Consider the following 26,108-nt stretch of genomic DNA (forward strand, 5'->3'; position numbering starts at 1 on the left):
TTTCTGTGCCCAGCTAGTCCAGGCTTTTGAGGCGTGGGCGTGTCTTGAGGGGGGTGTTAATTTCTGGAAGGGTTCTGGGGTAAAGAAGAAAGGAACCTTCCTCTCGTCAGGTCTAGACACAAGACCAAGGGGAGTCTCCGCTTTTTCTCATGAAGCTTTACCACAGGCCATTTGGCTTTTGCAGCTCTGTTGGCAGATTTGTGTCATGTTGGTGATATTATAAAGCTGCAGATGCTGTATTTCTTTCTATTCCTTATAGCAGTTCTGCACACAATAGATGCTCCATAAATAATTCTAAGAGTGAGTAGTGCAAAAACTACCAATTTTTTGTATGATAAATCCTAGTGCTTTTTGTATTATAAGTACTAGCACTGTTCTCCTTTTCTTAAGGAGGTGGGACTTTCTCAGGAAGGTTTTAATGGAAAAGGTTCTACAGTAAAGACCTGTGGTGATTTTATCACATTATGTTGTATCATATGTTTTATACTGTCTGTCTTCACATTTGGCTGATTTAATCTGTTTTTTAAATATAGTTATAAGACAAGTTAATGTGGCTCTTAGCATTACAGCCCTTCACACTCTGGAAGCACTCCACATGGATTCTTGTCCCCACTTGGAGCCAGAGCGTACCCAGCTGCAGATTCGTTCCACCTGAGAAACTGATTCTGCACACCCCTCCCAGTAGCAGAAATCATAGTTGTTTCTCTAAATAGCATTTTCATATGATGTTCCTGTAAATTTTAAAGGTCATTTGAGCGTCTATATTTATTTTACATTACAGGCACTGGAGATATCATTGCTGTCATGATTACAGAATTGAGGGGTAAGGATATTTTGAGTTATCTGGAGAAAAACATCTCTGTACAAATGACAATAGCTGTTGGAACGCGAATGCCGCCAAAGAACTTCAGCCGTGGCTCTCTAGTCTTCGTGTCAATATCCTTTATTGTTCTGATGATTATTTCTTCAGCATGGCTCATATTCTACTTCATTCAGAAGATCAGGTACACGAATGCACGCGACAGGAACCAGGTGAGCTCCTGGCACTCTCTAACTATCCATCTTACAACCGTAATTTGGAGACGTCTATTGTGGTCATTCACAGCACAGAGTTCTTCACTTAAGAAAAAAGTTGTGACCTTCAGTCATGTCCATGTGTTGAAAACATATTTACATACGTTATTTTCAGGATCTTTTTTTTTTTTTAAGATTTTATTTATTTATTTGACGGACAGAGATTACAAGTAGGCAGAGAGGCAGGCAGAGAGAGCGGAAGGGAAGCAGGCTCCCCGCCGAGCAGAGAGCCCGACGCGGGGTTCGATCCCAGGACCCTGGGATCATGACCTGAGCCAAAGGCAGAGGCTTTAATCCACTGAGCCACCCAGGCGCCCCTTTCAGGATCTTTTTTAAATGTCTAAATGGGGAGTCTACATTTACAGTGATCACTTGGAATATCCTGGGTAAAAGGTTAACTTAGTATCATGATATGATCTAGCTGACTCTGATCATTTGGAGAGCTCTCACAGAGTTGCATTTCTGAGCTGGAAGCATTGGTTGTCAGGGGCAAGGCAAGCTGGGAGCTGGGGGAGGGAGCCTTCACATACTTTAGTTCCATGTGTATTATCTCTTCAGAAAAATAAGTCCGTTAAAAATTACCCTGTTTAAAAAAAAAAAAAAATTACCCTGTTTAAGCTTGCCCGTGGGGTGACAGTGAGGTGGAGAAGGTCCCATAGAAGAGATATATCCGGTCGTCCTAGAACTTCCCCTTCCTCCCTCAGTGAGCACAAACTGAGTGTTCAGTGGGTTTCAGATCAGTGAATAAAGACCCAGGAAGGACAGGAGGGCCTGCCGCCCTGTAGTGGAGAACCCGCAGGCGGTGACCTGGTCCGTTTGTTAGCTAGTTGGACGCCCTCTAGATAAAACGTGCACCCGGGGGGCCCAGATGGAGGTGTGAGGTCCCAGCCCCAGTCCGAGTCTTCTCTGCTAAGAAACCAGCAAACAGGCTGTTTGCAGAGTGGTTTGAAGCCAGTCTTTGTGGATGCCATCCTCTCCTTATAAACAGAGGACATCCAGACCTCTGTGGGAGAGCTGAAGTTTTCAGCCTTCCTCATTCTAGTGAAAGCACAGAGGCTGCTACGGAACAGATCTGAGTTCAAATTCCAACCTCATCACCAGTTTGCCATGGTCTTTCGTAGACCATTTATTTCACTTCTCAGTTTGTTTCTTCATCTGAAAATAGGTACAAAATATCTGAAAACTGTCATTTATTGCATACTTATGTGCCAAACTTTGTGCAGTATCCTGTATACCTTTAAAGTTTTTTATTATGATAATTTTTATTTATAATTTCATACTTGGAGAAGCTGTAAAAATAGTATGAAGTATTCTCTTCCCCAGATTCTTAAACTGTTAGCATTTTGCCCTAGTTCCTTTTCTATGAGTATATACTTTTTTTTAACCATTTGAGTATAAATTTGAGATATGATGCCCCTTTACTCTTTAAATACCTCAGTGTGTATTTTTAAAAACAAGAACATTCCTATATAATCACAGTATAATTATGAAAATCAAAAGTTAATATTGATACAATACAGACCTTTCTTAAGATCTACAGACCTTTCTTAAGTTTTGTAAAACTGTCTTAATAATAGGGGCACCTGGCTGGCTCAGTTGGTAGAGCATGGTACTCTTGCTGTCAGGTCATGAGTTCAGGCTCCACACTGGGTATGGAGCCTACTTAATTTTAAAAAATTGTCTTAATGCCTGCAATGCAAAGCAAACCCTGGATTGATCCAGATTGTACTTTGCATTCACTTGCCATTTTTTTTTTTAAGTAAGCTCTGTACCCCATATGCAGCTTGAACTCAAACTCCAAGATTAAGAGTCATGCGCTCTACCAGCTGAGCCAGCGGTCGCCCCTGTTAGGTCTCTCTTAATCTGTCTCATGACATTGACATTTTTTTTTTAAGATTTTATTTATTCATCTAACAGAGATCACAAGTAGGCAGAGAGGCAGGCAGAGAGAGAGGAGGAAGCAGGCTCCCCAGCAAGCAGAGAGCCCAATACGGGGCTCGATCCCAGGACCCTGGGATCATGACTGGAGCCGAAGCAGAGGCTTAACCCACTGAGCCACCCAGGTGCCCCGGCATTGACATTTTTGAGGAGTCCAACCCATTTGTTTTGTCTTTGAGTTTGCCTGATACCCTGTGTTCCTGGATCATCAGATCCAGGTTATGTGCATTTTTTAAGGAACACCAGTCCTTTACATTTGTTAAACTTTTTATTTTGAGGTAACCGTAGATTCACCTGCATTTGTAAGAAATGATACAGGGAGTTCCCAGGTACCCTCGTGCATTCCCCCGCACCCGGGGTAAAATCTTGCATAACTATAGTAACTAGTTCAACCAGGATCCTTACATGGATACCATCCACTGAGCTGACTCCAATTTCTCCAGTCCAGCCTGTACTCGTGTGTATGTGTCTCTCTACACCACCACCACCACGGTCAAGGCATAGAACAGTCCCCCACCAGGATCCCTTATGCTGCTGTTTTCCGTCCCAGGCCCCCTCTCTTCCCCCCGCCCAGCCCCTGACATCACTGACCTGTCCACCGCTCTGTGATTCCGTCAGTTTTGGAATGCTGTCTAAATGGAATCCTCCAGTCCTTCCCCTTTAGAGTTTGGGTGTCTTCACCTACCATGACTCCTTGAGAGCCTTCCAAGTTGTTGTGTGTGTCGGTAGCTTACTCGTTTTTGTTGCTTGTAGAATTCTGTCACTTGGGCATACCACAGTGTGGTGAATCAGATTGTTTCAAGGTTTGGGCTATTTTAGAGTGGCTGTGAACATTTGTGACAGATTTTGTGTTAACATTAGTTTGCATTTGCCTTGGATAAATGTTCAAGAGTGAAGTATCTGGGTTATTCTGGTAAGCACATCCATAATTCTGTAAGAAACTGTCATACCCTTTCTCCAGGTGACCACAGTGTCACACGTTCGCACTAGGTACGGATCCCTGACCTGGTTTCCCTGACTCCTGGATGGCATGTGTGTTGTTGTCACTGTTTTGTATTTTAGGTGTGTAGTCCCCTCTCCCCTGTGGTTTTCATTTGCATTCCTCTCGTGGCTGCTGATGTGGAACATCTTTTCATGTGCTTATTTGCCACCTGTGTGTCCTCTTCAGTGAAATGTCTGTTCATGGCTTTTGCCCATTTCCTACCTGGGTTGTTGGTTTGTTTTTTTTTTTTTTTACCATTGATTTTTGAGAGTTGCTGCATTCCATATACAAGCCTTTGTCAGAATTGTGTTCTGCAGATATGTCCTTACAACCTCTTAACAGGTCCTTTTTTTAAAGATTTTTATTTATTTTATTTTTATTTATTTATTTGACAGACAGATCACAAGTAGGCAAAGAGGCAGGCAGAGAGAGGAAGGGAAGCAGGCTCCCTGCTGAAAAGAGAGATCCCAGAACCCTGGGATCATGACCTGAGCCGAAGGCAGAGGCTTCAACCCACTGAGCCACCAAGGCGCCCCTTAACAGGTCTTTTGAAGAGGAAACATCTTTAATTTTGATGAGGTTTAATTTATCAGTTTTGCTGATGCTGCAAGTCTAAAAACTTTTTTGCCTAGTCCTAGATTCCGGAGAGCTTCTCTTTTTTTCCTTGAAGTTTTATAGGTCTACCTTTTACATTGAAGTCCTTGATCCATTTTGAATTAATTTTGTATAAAGAGATTTGGGTTAAGATTTTGTTTTGTTTTGGGTTTTTGTTTATTTGTTTGTTTTCCCTCATTTTATATCTGATATTACAACTTTGTCAAAACTCAGTTGGGCAGATTTATATGGATCTGTGTCTGGGTTTCTGGTTCTATTCCACTGAACTATGTTTTTATCCCTCTGCCCATCCCACACTGTCTTGATGACTCTAGCCTCAATATTGGGTAGAGTGATTCCTCCCACTTTATTCTTATTTTTCAAGGCTATTCTAGGTCCTAGAGTCTTTCCGTATAAATTTTAGAATAAGCTTGTCTGTGTCTCTACAAAAAAAAGGAAGAGGGGAAAAAAACACAGAACCTTCCTGGAATTTCTATATGAACACATTAAACAATCAATTGGGGGAGAACTGATATATTTACTATGCTGAATCTTCCGGTCCATGAACCTGTAATGTTTCTCCACTTATTCAGGTCCTTTTTATTCCTTTCATCAGCATTTTGTGGTTTTTAGCATAGATCCTGTACATGTTTTAAGTTTATACCTAAGTATATCATTTTGTTTGGAGTAACAATAAACAATAATATAATGGTAAATGGACTGCCGATGTGTTTTTAACTTCTTCAAGTTCCATATATTCGTTGTTACAAGATCAGAACGTGATCCAGTTGTGTGTGTTGACTTTTTACTCTACAGTCTTGGTAAACTCACTGTAGGTTGCTTGGGATATCTGCAAATAGGGATTGTTTTACTTCTTCCTTTCTGGTCTCTCTTGCCCTTGTTTTTGCTTTGTTTGTTTGTTTTGCCTTAATTACAGTGGCTGCAGTCTTCAGTGCTATGTTAAATAACAGTGTTTGCAAGAATGGGGGCATCCTTGCCCGTACCCTGTCTTAGAGGAAAGGATTCAGTCTTTCACCGCTAAGTATGTTTTAGTTTTGTAGATGTTTATTACCAACTTCACGAAGCTCCTCTGTGTTTCTAGTTAGCTGAGTGCTTTAATCACAACTAGTTCAGTTTTGTCACACTTTTTTGTGTCAGTTGATGTAGTCATGATTTTTTTGTTGTTGTTTTTTTCTTCATCCTGTTGACATGGTAGGTTGCATTGATTGATTTTTCTTTTCCAAGTTTATATACAATTTTATTATCTATAAGGGATACAAATCAGTGGGGAAGGAAATAACAGTTCTGGAAAAATAAGTTTTCTGTTTAGGCATTTATTGATTTTCTAATGTGTGTAATAAATCCCACTTCATTGTGGTGTGTAATTTTTTATGCATTGCTGAGTTCAGCTGCTTAATTTTGTTGAGGATCTTTGTGTCTAAGTTTGTGAGAGATACCAGGCTATAGTTTTTTGGGGGGGGGCGTGTAAAATTATAATTTCTTTAATGGTTAAAAGAGTGTTCAGTTTGTCTATATCATCTTTATTGAATTTTGGTAATTTGTGGTTTTTTGAGGAATTGACCCATTTTTTAGATGTCAAATCTATGAACATAAAGTTGTCTTAATGGCTACAGTGTCTGTGGTGATACTCCCTCTGTGTCTGATCCGAAGGATTTTTATCTTCTCTTTTTATTTTTGCCAATCTTGCTAGAAACTTCTCAATTTTTCAAAGGACCAGCTTTTTTAAAAATTTAATTTCATTTTTAAAGATAGCAACTTAGATTTATTTATTTGAAAACTTCATCTTTCTAACGTAAGCATTTAGTGTTATAAACTTCTTAGGACTTTAACTGTGTCCTATATTTCCATTTTTGTTCAGTTTTATGTAATTTTTTTCTCTTGAGACTTCCTCTTTGACCCCTGTGTTGTTCACTTTCCAGTAGTTATGAGATTCTGCAGTAATCTTAGCGTTGCTGATTTCTATTTTGGTTCCATTATCATCAGAGAAATACTCTGTATGATTTCAGTTCTTGTAGGTGTGTTGAGATTTGTTTTATTAGCTAGCATATAGTCTGTCCTGGTGAATATTCTTTCTTTTTTTTTTTTTTTAAGATTTTATTTATTTATTTGACAGAGATCACAAGTAGGCAGAGAAGCAGGCAGAGAGAGAGGAGGAAACAGGCTCCCTGCTGAGCAGAGAGCCCAATGTGGGGCTCGATCCCAGAACCCTGGGATCATGACGTGAGCTGAAGGCAGAGGCTTTAATCCACTGAGCCACCCAGGCGCCCCCCTGGTGAATATTCTGTGGGTGGTTGGGGAAAAAATGTGTTTTCAGCTGTTGGGTGGAGTATTCCATGGATGTCAATTAAATCAGTGCACAGAGCTTGCTTTTGCGAGGAGATGGGGTGGAATGATCACCTTCCCCCTGGGCCCCACTAAAACCATCATGGAAAGAGGGATGTGGTTTTTCCGTAGGCATTTGGCTAGAGTGGGACAGGTGCAGGCATTCCACCCTGCCTTCCTCCAGTCTGGAGGTCCCTGAGAAGCCTGCCTTATTTTTCCACTTTTCAGAAGACCTGGGTGGGGGTGGGGGAGCACGAGGGGCTCCTGTATTGTCAGAACTGACAGTCTCCAGAGCATCTCCCACTCTTGGACACAGATATGGGTGATGAAGGCGATAAAGGAATATTAGGTGAAAGTGTTAACTGATCTAAAATATGCCTGTCCTAGAAAAGATTATTAGACATAACGTGTGAAATCACATTTACAGCCTTCAAGTAGAAGACACCTGTTTTATGAGGTTTTTGCTAAACGAATAGATGTGAAAACCAGTTTTGATGAAATGAGGACTAGAGTCACCCTATCACTAACAAAATGACAGCCTTTGTTTATTTATCACAGAAGTCCTGTCTGATGAGGCTGGAGGAGAATAGACGTCAGCCCAAGTTTTCGAGTTTCATGAGGGACAGTAGCACAGCCCCAGAGTGGTTTTTAACAGTCCACTTTCTTCGGTGACGTAGCTTACATTTTTAAAAATACTTCACCAATAGAACACATGATTCTTAAAAATAAATAGTGCCACAAGGCTTGGTTCGTCGCCGTGTTTTCCTAATTCCTGTTTCCCAGAGACCGAGTGACCTCTCTCAACTTTTATCTCTTTCTTCTGTTACTAACTCCATACTGACATGGAGCAGGCTATATTGCATTTTTTTTTTTAAATAAAGACATGTGGGGGCGCCTGGGTGGCTCAGTGGGTTAAAGCCTCTGCCTTCAGCTCAGGTCATGATCTCAGAGTCCTGGGATCGAGCCCCAGGTCGGGCTCTCTGCTCAGAGGGGAGCCTGCTTCCTCCTCTCTCTCTCTGCCTGCTTGTGATCTCTGTCAAATAAATAAATAAAATCTTTAAAAAATAAAAATAAAAATAAATAAAATAAAGACATGTGTTAAACAAGTTGCCCTTATGGAACACCATGAGTGAAATAGTCAAGCGTTGCCCTGAACTGGTGTCCTGGCCGGGAAGACCCATGCTTTGGGGGGAATGTAGCGCATCCCCCACGACTTCTGGGGAAGAGTGCACGGGGCCCCAGGAGCTCGGGCTTTGACGGCGTGGGCCCGTGCGAGTGTGCGCATGCGTGTGTATGGAAGGCGGCAGCAGCCCCGCCATATGGCACGGGGGGGGGGGTCTCTCGCCCCCTCGCCCCCTCGCCCCGTCGCCTCCTCGCCTCCCCGCTCCTTCCAGAGCCTTCTCCAGAAGCCGCCAGAGCGGAAAGTGAGGGTCTGACCTTTTTCCCTCCTTCCGTTTTTTCCCGAAGGTGGAGGAATGCTTGATGAAATTTTTATGTGGCGTAAAAAGCCTAGCTTATTAAAGTTTCATAAGAAGGTGGCAGCCGCTCCCCTGGCTGAAACCTTTGGCTATTTTAAACCAGAAGTACTGGCAGGAGAACCGATGAGTTTCAGGAGAGGTTCGTTTTCCCCATAAGCGGCTCTCCCGAATCCCTCGGCAGGCAGCCCTGGGCGCAGGAGCAGGACGCCCATGGCAAGGAGCTCGGGTCCCGGCGCCGCATCCGCAGTGGGCAGCCTTCCCGCGCGGCACCAACCGCGTGCGGAGGCTCGCGGGTGCTCACGGTCTGCGGCCGCTCTTCCCGCGAGCGCGTGCGAGCGCCTGAAGACCAGGGCTGTGGGCGGGGGAGGGCCGGGAGGGCACCCGGGAAAGGCGGTGGGAGAGGCGGTCGTCCCTCCGGTGGGCAGGCCGGCGGGCGTGAGTTCACTGTGTGTGCGTCGGAAGGGAGCCTCCCGTGGAACTTTCGCAACTAATGATTCCTCTTGCCCCTGTGACCCTCAAGCAGTCAGGTTTGATTCCCAAAACAGAGCAGTAGCCTTTTCTGTTACTGTTGAGGAAGAAGAGGGCAGATGTAGAGACGGGCCACAAGCCAACCCTGAGTTTATGGTGTGTCTTTTTATGAAAACTCACCGTGAAAATGCAGTTTCTAAGGTATGTAACACTTGTTGGGGCGCCTGGGCGGCTCAGTCGTTAAGCGTCTGCCTTCGGCCCAGGTCATGATCCCAGCGTCCTGAGGTCGAGCCCGGCATCGGGTTCTCTGCTCGGTGAGGAGCCTGCTCCCTCTCCCTGTGCTGCTCCCCCTGCTTGTGCTCTCACTCTCTCTGGCAAAAATAAATAAATAAATAAAAATATTTTTTAAAAAATGTATTAAAGCTCCTTGCCAAAATATGTATACGTTATTCTTAGACTTTATAAATATGTCGAGGTTACTGAAGTAAAGCAGGCTTTTATTGCCCATTCTCCTCCTGCAGCGTCGCTGGTAGGAGAGCACACTTGCCATGTGAGTGTGAGGAAGAATAAGAATGTCCTTCAGAGGAGGACTAATACTTGCCTCATTCATGTGCCTCTTTGAAATATGATGGGCTCAGTGTCTTCCTTCTAGACGGTCGGGAGGAAGTACTGTCCATATTGTCAAGACTTTTCCCCTAGAGGGACGCCTGGGTGGCCCTGTGGATTCAGTGTCTGCCTTCAGCTCAGGGTCCTGGGATCCAGTGCTGCATGGGGCTCCCTGCTCAGTGGGGAGCCTGCTTCTCCCTCTGCCTGCTCCCCCAGCTTATGCTTGCTTGCTCTCTGACAAATAAATAAATATATAAAATCTTTTTTTAAAAAGAAAAAGATTTTTTCCCTAGGAAGAGATTATGTAGTTGAAAGAGACAGACTTGTCATTGTCGGATTGCACATTGAGTTTTGCCTATTATGTTTATCAGGGATTAACAATTCCAGAAAACCTGAGAAAAGAAAATAAGTGAGCTGAGTATGTACATATTACTTTATCATTTTTCTTATGTACCCCAGATAGTGTTACTTTCTTTTTCATGTCCTGCTAGTATATGATCAGTTTACATAAATACCACCATGTATATGGGAAGTACCTGGCTTCTAAAAGTTATACATACATCAGGAGTTTAGGATTTTTTTTCTAGCACAGAATATGCTGTTGAAATGGAGGTGTTTCTGAGACATTCTTTTCTGCCTCCTCAAGGTTTAGCGTGCGGCCTGGCACATCACACTGACTCATGAATGCTTCTGTGGATCAAAGCTTGAGCTTACATTTTATGAGGAAGGCAGACAGGTGTAATCAGAATACTGTGTAGGTGTGCATTACTCTTCCGGAGGCAGAGTGATATTACCCAGGGTGAGTCAGGGACTTCACAGCAGAGGTGGTGACACTTGAGCTGAATTTTAAAGGATGGATAACTATTCATCCAACAGGGACTAGAAGGAAAGTCAGGCAAAGGGATCGTTTTCCACAGAACTGTGGAGGGATGAAGGGAGTGACAGGAATCAGGAATCGTGGGGAGGAAACCAGAGCCTGTGAGCTGTCCTGGGCACGCATGTGTTGACACGAGAAGGTGAAGGGCTTGAGTCGCACGCGGAAGCATTGAGACTTTATTCTCTAAGCAGGAAGGAGCTGTGAAATGATGGCTTTTAGCACTGGAGTGATAGGAGATATTTTCCTGAGGGTGAGACTTGGGGGAGGGAACTCTTAGGGAAATACTGAAGAGCCAAGGAAAGTCATATTAACAAAACAAGGTCTTGTGGAGGGCTGGGTCAGGACACGTGGTACTTTGGAAAGGCATCGGAGTTACTTCTTTTAGATGAATGGGACGAGTCATCGTTGTGATGAGAGAGTGGATGGCAGGTGAAGACGAGAAGGAGGTCTCAGGGAAAATGACCTTCCCACCACCTGAATTTCACCAGTGTTTGGAAGAGAACCCTGCTCCGTGTCTATGGGAGAGCTCGGGTGACCGAAAAGAGGAACCTGAGCTAAGTTACATTACAGTGACCTGTCTTCAACATGCTGTGAACCAGCTGGCTTTGAGCAAATTATTCCTGTTCAGTGAAGCCAGAGTTGTTTTCTACCAGTTTAAAACCTGGGTGCCCCGCGCCCACGTCTAGAACTGTGTCCACATTGGCACTATCCGCGCCTTGAACAGAGTGAAGTAAGGTCAGGTGGCCCCTGGCATTTATAATCCCTTTGTATTTTATAATAGAGAAAGTCTCTGCAGTGTTTAGATTGGAGGAGGGAGGCTCTGGTCCCAGCACTTGTATTCACTTGACGCACATCTCCTAACCTGTCTGATTTGGGTTTCCTTCTTTGCGGAGTGATGCGTCCCTGTGGTTTTGCTCCATTCTAATGCTCTGTGGGTCCCACAGTGGAGACTTGGGTAATTTTACTACGTAGTGAATGGAGCACAGTCAGAAGTATAAAGAATATGAGTGAGTGCATGGAGTGTTCGGGGAAAGGCTTTGGAAACCAGGGTCAGTAGAGTATATGTGGTTCTGTGAGTCTCAAACTTCAGTATGCAGAGGAATCATGTGGAGAACCCCCCCCTTTATTTTTTGGTGGGGGGCACTTTAAAAGTGCAAATTCCCAAGACATTTCCCCCCTCCTGACTGATTCAGGAAGTCTAGATAGGACCTGCTTACCAGCTTTGGATTTGGGCAATTTACTTAATCTTTCTGTGCCTCAATTTCCTTTTCTGTAAAATGTGTACAATGTAGTTCTTTCTTATAAAATGAATATGAGGATTACACAAGTCAGTCCTGAGAAAGGTATAGAACAGTACCTTGCACATGGTGTGTATTAAATACATCTTAGTTACTCCAAATATCATTATTTCATGTTATTATTAAGCCCCATGGGCCACACCTTGAAGAGCAGTGACTTAAGGGCTTGGTCGTCAGATATAGATAAGGGACTTATTAAAAAATGATCCTCACAAAGTGAATTTGTGCTTCATCTTAGATTTTGGGAGTCAGCAGAACACAAATAGTATTAAGAGCAAGAGGGAAAAAAGCAGAGGCTTTTAGACAGATTCAAGTAAAAGACCAGAACCGTGGCTGGCTGAGGTGTACGTGTCACAGAGTGATTGGGAACGTTGGGGACAGGGTCGGCGAGAAACAGTAACACAGAAGCCAAGTCTGGTGAAAGATACTACAATGAAGATATGTGATACTCGTATCAAATACAGAGGAAAGGTGAATTTTTTCCCTTTTTCCACAGAAGATGTTGGAAGTTCAGAAGTATAAGGGGGAATGGATCCAGATATTTGCGAGCATTATCTAATGTGATACCCTGTGTGCATTGGTAGCAGCTTGCTGACATTGAGCCCCTCTCCCCCCAGCACCCACTCTTCTCTTTCTGAAACACCCTCACGTGGTACCACTCCCACGGAGCCAGGCACCTAACTAGGGAGCTGACGCTCTTGGCTCCCCACTGTTGTCATGCCCCCGCGGCTGTTCGCCATTAGGTTCTGCCCATTTTACCCCCTAAATCTCCCTGGATTTTTGCCCTCTCCCCTTTCCCTGCCCCCACGTGCCTGATTTGGGCCCTGAGTCACTGAAGCCCTCAACCCAACTGGGTCTTCACTGCCCCCACGCTTCCCTGTGTCCACATAGCATTTTCTCAGGAGTCCAGGCCTCAATTCTCCAAAACTCCCATTTCATCAGGGATCTCCTGCTTATAATTCTTTTTTTTTTTTTTTTTTAAGATTTTTTTTTTTTTGGTCAGAGACAGAGGGAGAGAGAGTGAGCGAGCACAGGCAGACAGGCAGGCAGAGGCAGAGGGAGAAGCAGGCTCCCTGCCGAGCAAGGAGCCCGATGTGGGACTCGATCCCAGGACCCTGGGATCATGACCTGAGCCAAAAGCAGCTGTTTAACCAACTGAGCCACCCAGGCGTCCTTCCTGCTTATAATTCTTTCGCAGAATCCTGAGCTGAACAAAATGGGAGCAGTAGGGGGTTTTTTGTTTGTTTTATGTTTTAAATTTCCCTAAATGCCTTTAAAACAATAAACACAGAGATCAGGTAGGATAACAAAAGGAAAAGTCCTCAGACATCTTTGATGACACCAGGCCACAGGGTGCCCCAAGAACTCCAGATAAAGCAATGATCAGGCCAGGCTGCCAACAGCCGCAGGGTCCAAAGAAGGCAGCCAAGGGAAGAAAGGGGGTGGTTCTGGTGGCCCTAAGAGTCAGAAACCCAGAAAGCAGAAAGAGAGGTCAGAAGCCTCTGCAGAGAGATCCGCAGGCTCTGATCCAGGAGCTGTTCTGGAGCAGTGGGGAGCACAGTAGGTGGTGGGCATTCAGTAGCCTGCACTTGCACACACACAAGCCTGGAAACCCACATCGTCCCCCACAGGTAAGATGGAAGACATTCCCCCTGCAGTGAGGCCGAAGCAGAGCTGCCCTCTTTATTTAATGTCCTGCTGCAGGTACTGACGTGGGCAATTCAGTAAGAGCAGGCAGCAAGATGCATAAAGCTTGGAGAAGTATCTCGATTTTCAGTTGAAAGGAGCATCGATCTGAAAATCCCAAAAAGGTCAATGGAACCATACAAAGCAGGGAGATGACTTAATAAAGCAACAGGATATAGAATTAACATATAGAGGGGCACCTGTGTGGCTCAGGTGGCTAAGCGTCTGCCTTCGGCTCAGGTCGTGATCTCAGGGTCATGGGACCAAGCCCCACATCAGGCTCCCAGCTCTGTAGGGAGCCTGCTTCCCCCTCTCCCTCTGCTGCTCCCCCTGCTTGTGCTCTCACTCTCTGTCAAATAAATAAAATATTTTTTTAAAAAATTAACATACAGAAGAAAATCAATAGATAGATATAATGGGATGGAAGGCAACATTTACAACTGAATGAGTGGGTGGCTCAATCTTTCTATGAACTTCTCAAACACTGTGTAAAACCTACATGAGGAAAACTACAAAACGCTCCTGACATACCTTGTTCCTGTTGAATATAAACATTCAGTGTAATGAAGATGTTAGTTCTCCTGAAGTTTATTCATAAATTTAACTCAATCCAAATACAATAAAATACAACTCAATACAAATGCAATGAAATTGCCTTCATTTTTCTGAGGGTTAGATAAGGTAATTATAAAAATCATATGGAAGAGAGAGTAATTTTAAAAAAAACAAAAAACAAAAAAAAAAACTTAAAAATTTGAGGAGCAGGGCACCTGGGTGGCTCAATGGGTTAAAAGCCTCTGCCTTCAGCTCAGGTCATGATCCCAGGGTCCTGGGATCAAGACCCACATTGGGCTCTCTGATCAGCAGGGAGTCTGCTTCCCACCCCCCAACCCCTTTCTCTCTCTGCCTGCTTCTCTGCCTACTTGTGATCTTTGTCTGTCAAATAAATAAATAAAATCTTAAAAAAAAAAAATTGAGGAGCAGTGATGGGTGGCTGGCCACACGAAGTTTAATAATACATAATAAAGCCTCTTGTTTAAAAGAATGTTAAAAGTTAGCCTATGAGTAAGCAGACCCATAGAACAAAAATGCAAAATCCAAAAATAAACTACTGCATGTAGAAATTTAAGTACAGTATATAATAAAAAACATCATCTCAAATCAGTGGAGAAAGAGGAACTTTTTAATAAGTAGTTGTGGGACAACTGAAAAAAAAGACAAAATTAGAACTATTCCTTACATTGCACAACAGGATAAATTTCAGATGAATCAGAGATCTATTTATAAACAGTTAAACTACAAATATCAGAAGAAAACATGGACTAAATTTTCCTTTATGACAGAGAACTTGGAAAACTTTGAATTATGGCTCAAAATAGAGTAGAATAAAAAATGACTGATAATTTGACTCCATATTTTAATTTTTTAAAGGAAAACCAAACACGAATGAATGACAAACTAGAAAAAGATATTTACAATACTTACGATGTTTACTTATATTACACACAAAGGGCTAGTATCCTTGAGTATAAAGAAGACTAAAAACATGATAGGGAAAAATAGGCCAAAAAATAAAAAAAAGCTCACTTAGAAAAATGCCAAGTGGTACTTAAAATAGTAAAAGATGTTCAACCACACTGATAAGTTAAATGTGACTTTAAAACTATACTCAGAAAAAATATATATATACTGAGATACCGTTTCTTACTGATCAAAAAAGAAAATTCTAAAGTTTGACAGCATTCCCTCATGACCAAGTGATGGGAAAACAAGAATTCTCATACACCGATGAAAAGAATGCAGAATGGGGTGAAAAGAATCCAGTTCATGGGGTGGGGGAGTGACTGGAATCTGTAACAGCTAGCAAAAGCTCATATGTGCTTATCCCTTAGTAACCTTGCCTGTAGCATCATAGCCTTAAAAAGTGAAAAAAGACATATATATATACACTACTGTTCATCTTGATATTCTTTATAATGTAAAGACTTGAACCACCCAAACATCACTCAGTAGGAGTCTGCTGGAGTAAACTAGCACTCTCCACCATGAAAGACTCCGAATGCACTGGAGCTGTAGAACAGAAGGACAGTCTAAAGATCTCTGTCTGCTGTCTGCAGGGTTTTGTTTTGTTTTTAAGATTTATTTATTTTTTTAATAAATATTTGTTTAATATTTATTGATTTGAGAGAGCGAGCAAGTGTGTGAGCTGGAGGGAGAGGGAACAGGAGAGAAAATCTGAAGCAGACTCTACACTGAGCCGACATGGGGCTCCATCTCACAGCGGTGAGATCATGACCTGCTGAAACAAAGAGTAGCAACCAGCGAAGTCCCAGGCACCCTTGTACAGAACAGTTTTATGTACTAGTTTATTGTAAGAAAGAAGGGGACTGTGAAAATACACCCATGTAAATGGAGGTATATAGCACGAATGCACACACTACAGGTGCAAGCTTTTATTTCCAGAAGGCAACAGTATAAGGATAGAGCAGAATTCTCTTAAAAAAGAGTTCTTGCTTGAGGGGAAAGAAAACAGGGTGGAGAAACTAGGGATGAAAGTGAGACTTCATTGTACCTGGTTTTACAGTTTTGACTCTGGAACTGTGTGACTGTTGAGATAATTTAAAGAAGAAGAAGAAGGAATCATCAAAATTGAAAATAAATGGAAACAAATGAACCTAAATATATTTCAAGATTGTGGCATACACACACGGAGGAAGGAATTATTTTAGGCCACCTGTTTTGGACAATACATTTCTACCAGGATGTAGTCTAAGGATTAAAAAATAAAAATAAGTCAGCTGCATTGAATTATCTTACTGTTAGTGGTATTGTTATTTGAAACTATTGTATGTATATGCAAGGTAAAGCAAATAAGTAATTGTGGTAATGATCATAGAAACCAAGTTTTTCACTATAAGAAAAATATTTTAAAATTAAAGACATTAAGTGGTAACATTGTGATCTGATTTTTGAATTGGAAATAGTGTGAAATCCTGGTTTCTTTTCCTTTTTCTAAAAGAATACAGAGCTCCTCTGTCCATGGTAATGACAACCCAGTAACAAAGAACACCCCTGTTTGTGGAATAATTCCAGCTACTAAATGCAGAAGGAAAGGCAAAATTACCATTTTACATCCTAAATAAAATAATGAATCTGTATCCCAACTCAAGGTCGTGTGTTCAAGCCCCAAGTTGGGCTCCACAATGGGTATAGAGCCTATTGAAAAAAAATAAAATGACCCTTAAAAATGATCCATCTTGAGTCTTCTGTACACATTGTATTATTGCATCGTAACCAACTAGTTGGTGAGGGGAAGTTCCTTGTAAAAGAATTCCACCTCATCAATGAATTACAGAACCACCATTTTGTAACCGTTCATGAACTGCCAGCCTTAGGCAGTGATCATCAGTGGATGCTAATATCAGCGGGAGGATGTAGGGAGCTGGATAGTGGATGGATGGATGGAGCTGACAAAGCCTGAATCTACTGATTGTCTTCATGTCCATGAGGGCAGGGAAGGCGTCCTGGAGCTGGGGGCTGTGAGGAAGCACACAGCACCTTCTAGGACATACACTCAACAGAGCAGGCGAGCCTAAATCTAACTGCTGTTTCGTAAGAAATAGACCAAGTACAATGACACCAGAAGGAAACAAGCAGCCAAATTTAGAATATGGGACACTCTGTTAGACAAATAACCCAGTTTTATCATTTTAAAATGACCTTTTAAAAAAGTATTGTGGAGACTTCTGTTTGGGGCCAAAATAGAATCAGATCATGAACTTGGTTTACCCTCCTGCCTGAAACAGTTAAGAGACAACAGCAGAAACATGAAATCATATTGTCAAGAAAACAGACGACTACAAGGATCAGGGATGCCTGAGAAATGGCAAACAGAAAAGATGAGCTTCAAGTTTTAAGAGTTTCCTCTAGTGTTGGAAGCTTCTCTCTCCTTCCTCCCCCAACCGCCCCCCCACCCTGTTCCTGTTCTGCTCAGTCCAGGTCTTGTTTTCCTCAGGAAGGGAGGGCCCTTTCTTTTTGGGGGGGTTGTGGTGGGTGTTTCAGATCCTCAGGGGAGTGGGCTGCCCTGAATTATCTGATCTTCCCTCCCTTGTTATATTTTATCTGTAAAGTGGAGCCTGAGAAATGTCCCCGTCCCTGGTTGTATCTCAGAGTCACCTGCCGAGGCTTCTGTTCAGTGAGCAGTCTCTCTCTCAGGAGTGTGGGGAGGTATTTTATGCTGGTTTCTGGGTTCTCTGGCTCTTGGGACTGTCAGAACCCCTTTTCTCTTCCCTTTAGCACAGCTGCCGAGTCTATATCCTTTTAGAATAACACTACTGTTGGTGGTTTGACCCCGACTACTTGTCATCTCGGGTCTGTGGGAGATCCTTCCACCTACCTTCATTAAAGTTGGTCTGCGCCCTTTCCTCAGGAAATTCAGTAAGATTTAAACATTACCCTGCTCCCACAACCTTGTCCCAGTTAAAGGCCCCTCCACTCAGGATTTTCTTTCTGTCTTTCCACTTTGTGACTCGGGTCAAGGCCACCATGACCCATGTTTGCTGTCTCCAGTAGCCAGGTCTCAGTACTCGTAATGCTTGGCCTTGAACATCATACATCCCAACGTGCACTCTCCCAGCCCTGCTCTCCCTTCATCTTCCCCCTGTTGTGAAATGGTGATTTGACTCTCTGAGCTGCACAGCCAAAACAATCTTGAATAAGAACTAAGTTGCAAATCTCGCATTGCCTGATTTAGTAACTTACTACAAAGCTACAGTAATCAAAGCAGTATGGTGGGGGCATAAAGACAGACCCGTGATAGAGTAGAGAACCCAGCATTGTTCACAGTAGCTGAAACATGGGAGCAACTCAGGTGCCCACCGACAGATGCGTGGATAAGCAGAATCTGTGTGCAGACAACAGAGTATCATTCCCCTTACAAGGGAAGACAGCTCTGCAATACACTACAACACTGGTGAACTTTGAAGGCATTTGCCGAGTGAAATAAACCAGTCACAGAAAGACAAATACTGTAAGACTCCACTAACATGAGATTCTTGGTGTAGTCAAAATTATAAAGCCAGAAGGGAGAACGGTTCTTGTTCTCAGGGGACTTCTCAGCCAGTGAGCGTCACTTCTTGATCAGAAATTATTCGATAGGTGAGAAGACCTGGCACCTAAACATTTACGCTCCTGACAAATTAGAAAGCTCCAAAATGATGTGAAATGAAAACTAAGGGGATGCTGCAAGAGACCTATCTCTGCAGTTAGAGTCCAATTCTCAGCGATTGAAAGAAGTGGACAAAAAAATCAGTGAGCATGTAAAAAAGATTTAAACAGACATCATTGATTAACTTGACCTGACTGACATTTAAAGAACACTCCATCCAGCCTTTTCAAGTGTACTCTGAGCCACAGAACAGGTCTCAGTGGATTTAATGGTATTTGAGTCCTGCAGAATATGTTCTCTGACCACTTGGAATTAAATCAGAAATCAAGGATGCTGTGTGGCTCAGCTGGTTCAGCATCTGCCTTTGGGTTTGGTCGTGATCCTGGGGTCCTGGAGTCAAGCCCTGTGATGGGCTTCCTGCTCAATGGGGAGTCTGCTTCTCCCTCTGCCTCTGCCCCTGCCCCCCACTCATGCTTTTGTGGGCTCTCTCTTTTTATCTCTCAAATCTTTTTTTAAAAAATCAGAAACTAACAAAAAGTCTTCAGAAAACTCTTAAATATTTAGAAACTAACCTTTAAATAAGTCATGGGATAAAGAGAAATGGGAGAATCATTTGAATGGAATGAAAATGAAGACACAGAATATCAAAATTTTCAAGATTCCGCTAAAGCTGTGTCTATATTAGAAAAGGTGAACGTTCCGAATACTGTCAACTTATGCCTTAAGAAACTTGGGAAGAAGAGCAAATTAAATTCAAATTAAACAGAAGAAAAGAAACCATAAAAGATCATAGGAGCAGTCAGTGAACTAGAAAACAGAAAAACAGTGGTGCTAAGAAATAATCAGTAAGATTGATAAGCCTGTGGCCACAATGTTCAGGAAGAAAAGAGAGAAGGCACAAATTAGCAATATCAAAAATGAGAGCAATGACATCACTACAGATTATAGGGATAATAAGTGAATATTTTGAACAGTTCTATGGCAATTAATACAAAATGGACAAACTCCATGAAAAACCCTTATGACCAAAACACATTCAAGAAGAAAAGATAACTAGCTCTGTATCTACCAGGAAAACTGCATTTGTAGTGTAAAACTTAAAAAGAAAGAAAGAACGAACTCCAGGCAGATGGTTTCTGTTGAGTTCTATCAAACATTTAAGGAAAAAATATACAAATTCCAGAAAATTGAAAAGGCAGGAATACCTCCCATTTCATCTGTAAAGCCAGCAACATCCTGATACCAGAACTAGATGAAAACATTACAAAACAGAAAACTGTAAACCAGAATCCCTCTTGAACAAAAATGGAAAAATTCTAAAGAAAATTTTAGCAAATAATACCCAACAATATATAAGAAGGCTAATTCATCATGACCAGGTTGTGTTGATCCCAGGAATGCAAGGCTATTTAAACACTAAGAAATTAATTGATATAATTTCCCATACTAACAGACCCCAAAAAAAGAAAAGAAAACCATATGTCTCAGTAGATGGAGAAAAATCCCTTATGAAAATCCAACATTTCTTCCTGACTTTAAAACTTTTTTATAAACTAGGCATAAAAGGTAACTTCCTTAAACTGACAGGAGGCATCAATGGAAAACTAGCAGCTCTACCATCATATGAAACGGTGAGAGATCAGATGCTTCTTTTTAAGATTAGGAACAATAGAAGGATTTGTACTTCGATGACTTTTATTTCCACATTGTGCTGCAAGTTCTAACCAGCGCAACAAGGAATAAAGAACATAATGAGGGACTCCTGGGTGGCTCAGTTGATTAAGTGCCTGCCTTCTGCTCAGGTCATGATCTCAATCTCAGGGTCCTGGGATCAGGTCCTGCATCTGGCTTCCTGCTCATTGGGGAGTCTGCTTCTCCCTCTGCCTGCCACTTCCATTGCTTGTGCGCTTGCTAACTCTCTCTCTCTCTCTGAGAAATAAATAAAATATTTTAAAAATAAATAAATAAAGGTGCCCATATCAGAAATGAATAAGTAGGGGCCTCTGGGTGGCTCAGTCGGTTAAGAATCCCACTCTTGATTTCAGCTCATATCATGATCTCAGGGTTGTGAGATCAAGTCCCACTTTGGGCTCCACACTGGGCACAGAGCCTACTTGATATTCTCTCTCCCCCTCACCCACTCTCCCTCCTCTGCTCACTCTCATTTGCTCTCTCTTTAAAAAAAAGAAATGAATAAGTAAAGCAGTTTTCATTCACAAAGAACATTAACATCTATTTAGAAAAGCCCGTCAGAACTAATCAATGGGCTTAGCAAGGTTGAGAGATATAATACAAAAATCAATTTTATTTCCATACGAGCACTGGATGAGAATTAAATTTTTTTAAGTACCATTTCCATTAGCATCAAACAGAAAATAAACAGGAAATTGTTAGAGATCTGACAAAAGATGTGTACGACCTGTACGGTGAAAACTATAAAATATTGGTGAGAGAAATTAAATAAGAACTAATCAGATGGAGAGATATACAGTGTTCAGGGGAAGACTCAGTGCTAGTTAGATGTCACTTCTCCCCAAATTGATCTATGCATTTGATGCAATCAATCCTAATGTAAATCCCAGATAACTTTTTTTATAGAAAGTGACAAGCTTAACCTAAAATTCTTAGGGAACACACTGGATCAAGAACAACCAAAAGGATGTTGGAAAGAAGGGGAAAAAAAAAGTTGGAGGTGTAACACTGATTTCAAATTTGTTTTTACAAAGCACTACAAGAAATTAATAACTATAAGAAATTAATGAGTGTGATATTTGCTTAGTAATAGATACATGCTACAAAATAGTGTTCATACACAGACCCACACATTTATGGGAAAATGGTTTTTGCCAAATGTACAAAGGCAGTTCAGTGGAGAAAGATGAGTTTATGATGCTGGAACAATTGTGTATCATATGCCAAAAACCTGTGCTCAGGACCTCACACCATATACAAAATTAACTCAGTATGGATCAGAGGCCTATGTACCAAACCTAAACAATAAACCTTCTAGAAAATAGGGGAAAGTCTTGGAATCTTGGGATAGGCAAAAATTACTTAGATATGATACCAGAGTACAGTCCACAAGTGAAAAATTGATAAACTGACCATCAAAATTAAGAACTTTTGCCACAAAGTGAGAGGAAATGTATGCAAAAAGAATGGGATCTAGAATATGTAATATAGGGGCACCTGTGTGGCTCAGTCTGTGAGTGGCTGAGTCTGGTTGAGCCTCTAGCGCTTGATTTCAGCTCAGGTTGACATTGAGCCCCACGTCAGGCTCCCCACTCAGTAGGGAGTCTGCTTGAGATTCATTCTCACTCCTCTCCCTGTGTTCCTCCCCCACCAAAATAAATAAATAAATCTTTAAAAAATATATGTAGTATACTGTCAAATCAATAATAAGAGAACATACAACTGCATAGAAAAACGGGCAAAAGATTCAGACAGACACTTCACCAGAGAAAATATGCAGATGGCAAACAAGTACATGAAAAGATGCTCACCATCGTTAGTTGTTAGGGAAATGCAAATTTGAGCTACAGTGAGATACCACTACATGCCTCTTAGTGTTTACAATCAGATGGAAAAGACTGACCACCCAAGTGTTGGTGAGGATGTGGAGGAAGTGGGATTTTCATACACAGCTTGTGGAGACATAAAAATGGCCCACTCACATTGGAAGACACTTTGGCGGTCTCTTAAAAAGTCAGACACACTACCCTATTGCCAGTCTTCCCTACTGTGTAAAGTATTTACCCCAGAGAACAGAAAGCGCATGTCCTCACGAAGACTTGTGCAAGTCAGTAAGGTGGTTTTCAGCTTTCTTCATTGTAGCCCAAACCTGGCAAACAATACAGAAGTTCCATCAATAGGGTAAAAAGATAAATTGCTGTGTATCTGTACAGTGGGATACTACGTAGAGTAAGAAAGCAATGAACTGTTGACACTTGCAGTAACAGGGATTAATCTTAAGATAATTATGCTGAATGAAAGAAGCCATATACAAAATAGTACGTAGTGTATCGTATTTATGTAAAACTCTGAAAAATAGAAAGTACAATAGCAGAAAGTAGGCGGTGGACAGAAGCCATGATGGGAAGAAGGGATTAGGAAGAGGCACAAGGAAATTGGGGAATGATAGATACGGTGTCTTAATGGTAGTCATGGTTTTGAGGGCCATGTCAAAATATCAAATTGTAGGGGCACCCAGGTGGCTCAGTGGGTGAAGCCTCTGCCTTCAGCTCAGGTCATGATCCCAGGGTGTTGGGATCGAGTCCCGCATGGGGTTCTCTGCTCGGTGGGAGTCTGCTTCTTCCTCTGCCTGCTGCTATACCTGCTTGTGCTCTCTTTCTCTCTCCCTGTCAAATAAATAAATAAAAGCTTAGAAATATATATTTAATTGTACACTTCCAATATATGCAGTTTAAGTCAATTCTGTTTCCACAGGCTAAAAAGATACATATATGGTAGAAGAGACTCTCACAGACTAAGAGAAATTTGAGGGGAACAGCAACCAAATGCAATGTTTGTACTTTGTACCCTGAGTCAAGCCAACTATGTAAAAAGATACGTTGGGGGTGCGCCTGATCATGAGATCAGGTTGGGCTCCACTCTCAGCCATGGTAGGGGTGAGGAGAGTCTCTCACTCCCTCTACCCCTCCCCTCCCGCACCCACATATGTGTGAGCTTGCGTGGTCTCTCTGTCAGATAAATCTTTTTTTAAAAATGGACTTTTCTGGGTGCCCGGGTGGCTCAGTTGGTTAACCAACTGCCTTCAGCTCAGCTTGTGATCCTGGAGTCTCGGAATCATGTCCTGCATTGGGATCCCAGTTCCATGGGAAGTCTGCTTCTCCTTCTGACCTCCCCTCTCAATCTCTCTGTCTCTCAAATAAAAAATTAAATATTTAAGAAAAAATAAAAATAGACATTTTTAAGAGAGCTGGGGAAATTATAGTATAGTCTGAGCATTTGATAATGTTGATAAATTATTGTTAATTTTGTTAGATGAGACAGTGGCAGCAAATGAAAGCCCCTATCTATAAGACATAGTGACAGTTTTATGTGTGAAATGCTTTGTGATATGCTTTGAAATCCTCTAGCACAGTAAAGAGGAGGGGATAGATGGAAGGATGGAAAATATTGGTAAAACATTGACATTGAAGCTGGATGATGGGTAGTTACATAGAAGTTCATTATTTTCTTTTGTGTATTTTTAAATTCCCCTAAATGTTTATGTTTCTATGATTTTTTTTCATCCTCAGGATATAAAATCCAAGGTCTCCCCTTCTCTTAGCCCCCACCATCCCCCCTCAGGCTCAGCGTCTGCCTCTTCTCACTGTTCAAGATCTGCTTGTGTGCAGAGTGACCACCTGTCTCCGCGTGCCTGTTTGCACCCACTGGCCCGTGTAATTACTGATAGGGCCCTCTGACTTCCAGAACGTTCTGTCTTGCACGGTCAGGTATATGCTCATCCTAGCGATATCGAATAATTTCCTTCATAGTCCTGTGCTTCACGCCAATTTATTTTTCTTAGGTTTCCTTTGTCCAGGAGGCCCCTCCTGTCCCCTGTGCTTTTCCTGATCAGATTCCTTCCCACTAGTGTTCCACATCTCTGCTCAGGGCTCCTTTCCTCAAGCCTTCCCTGACATCCCTCCTCTGCCCCGGCCCACCATGTTAAGCTGCCCCTCTGCGCCGCACACCACCCAGGCATTCTCTGCTGTGCAGCACTCAGTCACAGTATCTCCTGGTCTGTCCCCTGATTCACCTGGCATTTCGAGATTTGGGAGCACCGTCTTTCCCCCTCTGGGTCCTTGGTATCTAGCAATGTCTGCCCAAATGTGGGATCCATCCAGTCTCTGAGATTCTGTGACTTAACCCTTTCAGACAACTCACCCCTGGGAAGGTAAATGCACCTTGCTAAGCTCACGGAGCATTGTGGTGGTGGAGACAAAAGGAGAGCTCGTGACTGCCTCTCTCCTGCCTCGCTGGGCACCGTGCTGCACCACCGCGGGGGCATTGGAGGCTCGAATTCATCCTTCTGATTGTCCCAGAGCCATGAGGGCCATGCTTGCGGCTCTGACAAGTGCAAGAAGTAGATCTCAGTTAACACTATAGTATTTCAGAGGTTTATTAAACACAGGGATGCAGCAGTGGTTATGACCCTATTGTTTTTTTCCCACTATATATACTCTTGAACTATTCAAGGTTCATTCAGTGTTCAGGATAATTCAGTAATTCAATTCAGAAAGCTGAATCTATGGGAAAATTGCCAGTTTTTCTCTTTTTCTTAATTGCTTTGTTAGAATCCTTTCCTGTGACGTGACCTAGGGAATGTTACGGGATAACAGAGGCTTTATACATTTAACGACTTTAAAGTGAAGGACGTCATCTAGAGATCTCGCATTAATGTCTGTTTTTCTTTGTAATTGTCATAGCGTCGTCTTGGAGATGCTGCCAAGAAAGCCATCAGCAAATTGACCACCAGAACAGTAAAAAAGGGTGATAAGGTATGGTAGCGAAATAACTTTGACATTATAAAAACAGTAAAGTAGTTTCACCTTCGATTTGGTGGGAAAGAACACACCCTAATCATTTGTGCCTCTCTGGGTATACGATCTAGTGCTTCATTTTAGACTAGCCTCCCTTTGAACTCTTACCCTTAGCATGCCTCATTTGGAGGCCATCCCTAGAGTTTCTGACTCTCCTGGACTTGCAGTGCTGCTCCATTACCAGCTGCCTTGGTCTCCTTCCCCTCGCCGTGGTGTTGCACCGCAGCCAAGGATGCCTTCAGGCAGAGCCCTTATGGGTCAGTTGGTGCCCTCAGTGGCCAGGAGTATACGTCCTCTTCCCTGTGCTTCCTTTGTGTTTTAGTCCCTCACCAATTCACCAGAGAGCTGGAGCCCCACATCTCCCGGGAGTGTCATTCACAAGGTGCTGCCCAGTGGGCCAGAGAGTTGGAAGAAAGCGCCCAGTGTGTCAGGGTTGGGCCCTTGGCGTGGGGAGACCGAGTGAGAAAGCCAGTGACTGAGGCCGTGGCTGAGACGGCTCACCAGACCTCCCGGTCGGGCCTCGCATCACGTGGAGCCTGCTTCTGCTGCATGAGGACCAAGCAGCAGCGTGGGGTTGGAGCCTGCGCGCCATGCATTCGGTTATCTAGAGGGAAAAGTTGTGCCTCTATAGGCATAAGCCCAAAGCTGTTTTCTGCAGCGCACTCGGCTCTCACATTGTGATGAACAGCCCTGGGAGGGTAATTTCAGACAATTCTCCATCCTCTGTAGTTTCTCCACTTTCTTGACTTCACCCGTTTTTATTCCCACCCCCTTGACATGGCTCTGGAGGGTGGAGACCTTTTCAGTGAGCACTAAGGGAAGAAACAGGTAGAAACATCGGCAGAAAGTCAAAGCAGCATCAGGACAGCAGCTGTCTAATCCCAGAGGGAATAGTCACCCTTTTGGCCTGGTGGCCTTCAGCTTCCACATCAATTGAAATTCCCCAGAGCTGGTCTAAACCACCCATCCTATGTTGTCCTTCAGGCTAACAACAAATAGTCTTTCCTTATTCACACCAACACCTCTACCAAGTTTGCATCTCCTAGACC

At 42.7% G+C, this 26,108-nt stretch overlaps 1 protein-coding gene across 1 annotated transcript in view; it reads left to right on the forward strand.

The window, feature by feature from the left end:
• RNF130 (ring finger protein 130) overlaps positions 1 to 26,108 on the forward strand; it is a 102,151-nt gene that overhangs the window by 55,720 nt on the left and 20,323 nt on the right. The window contains exons 3-4 of the mRNA XM_044262448.1: positions 782 to 1,032; positions 24,946 to 25,017. Coding sequence (XP_044118383.1) covers positions 782 to 1,032; positions 24,946 to 25,017 — 323 coding nt within the window. The remainder of the gene's footprint in view (positions 1 to 781; positions 1,033 to 24,945; positions 25,018 to 26,108) is intronic.

Source organism: Neovison vison, chromosome 1 (assembly GCF_020171115.1).
Source record: "Neovison vison isolate M4711 chromosome 1, ASM_NN_V1, whole genome shotgun sequence".
In the NCBI taxonomy this organism is placed as follows: Eukaryota; Metazoa; Chordata; class Mammalia; order Carnivora; family Mustelidae; genus Neogale; species Neogale vison.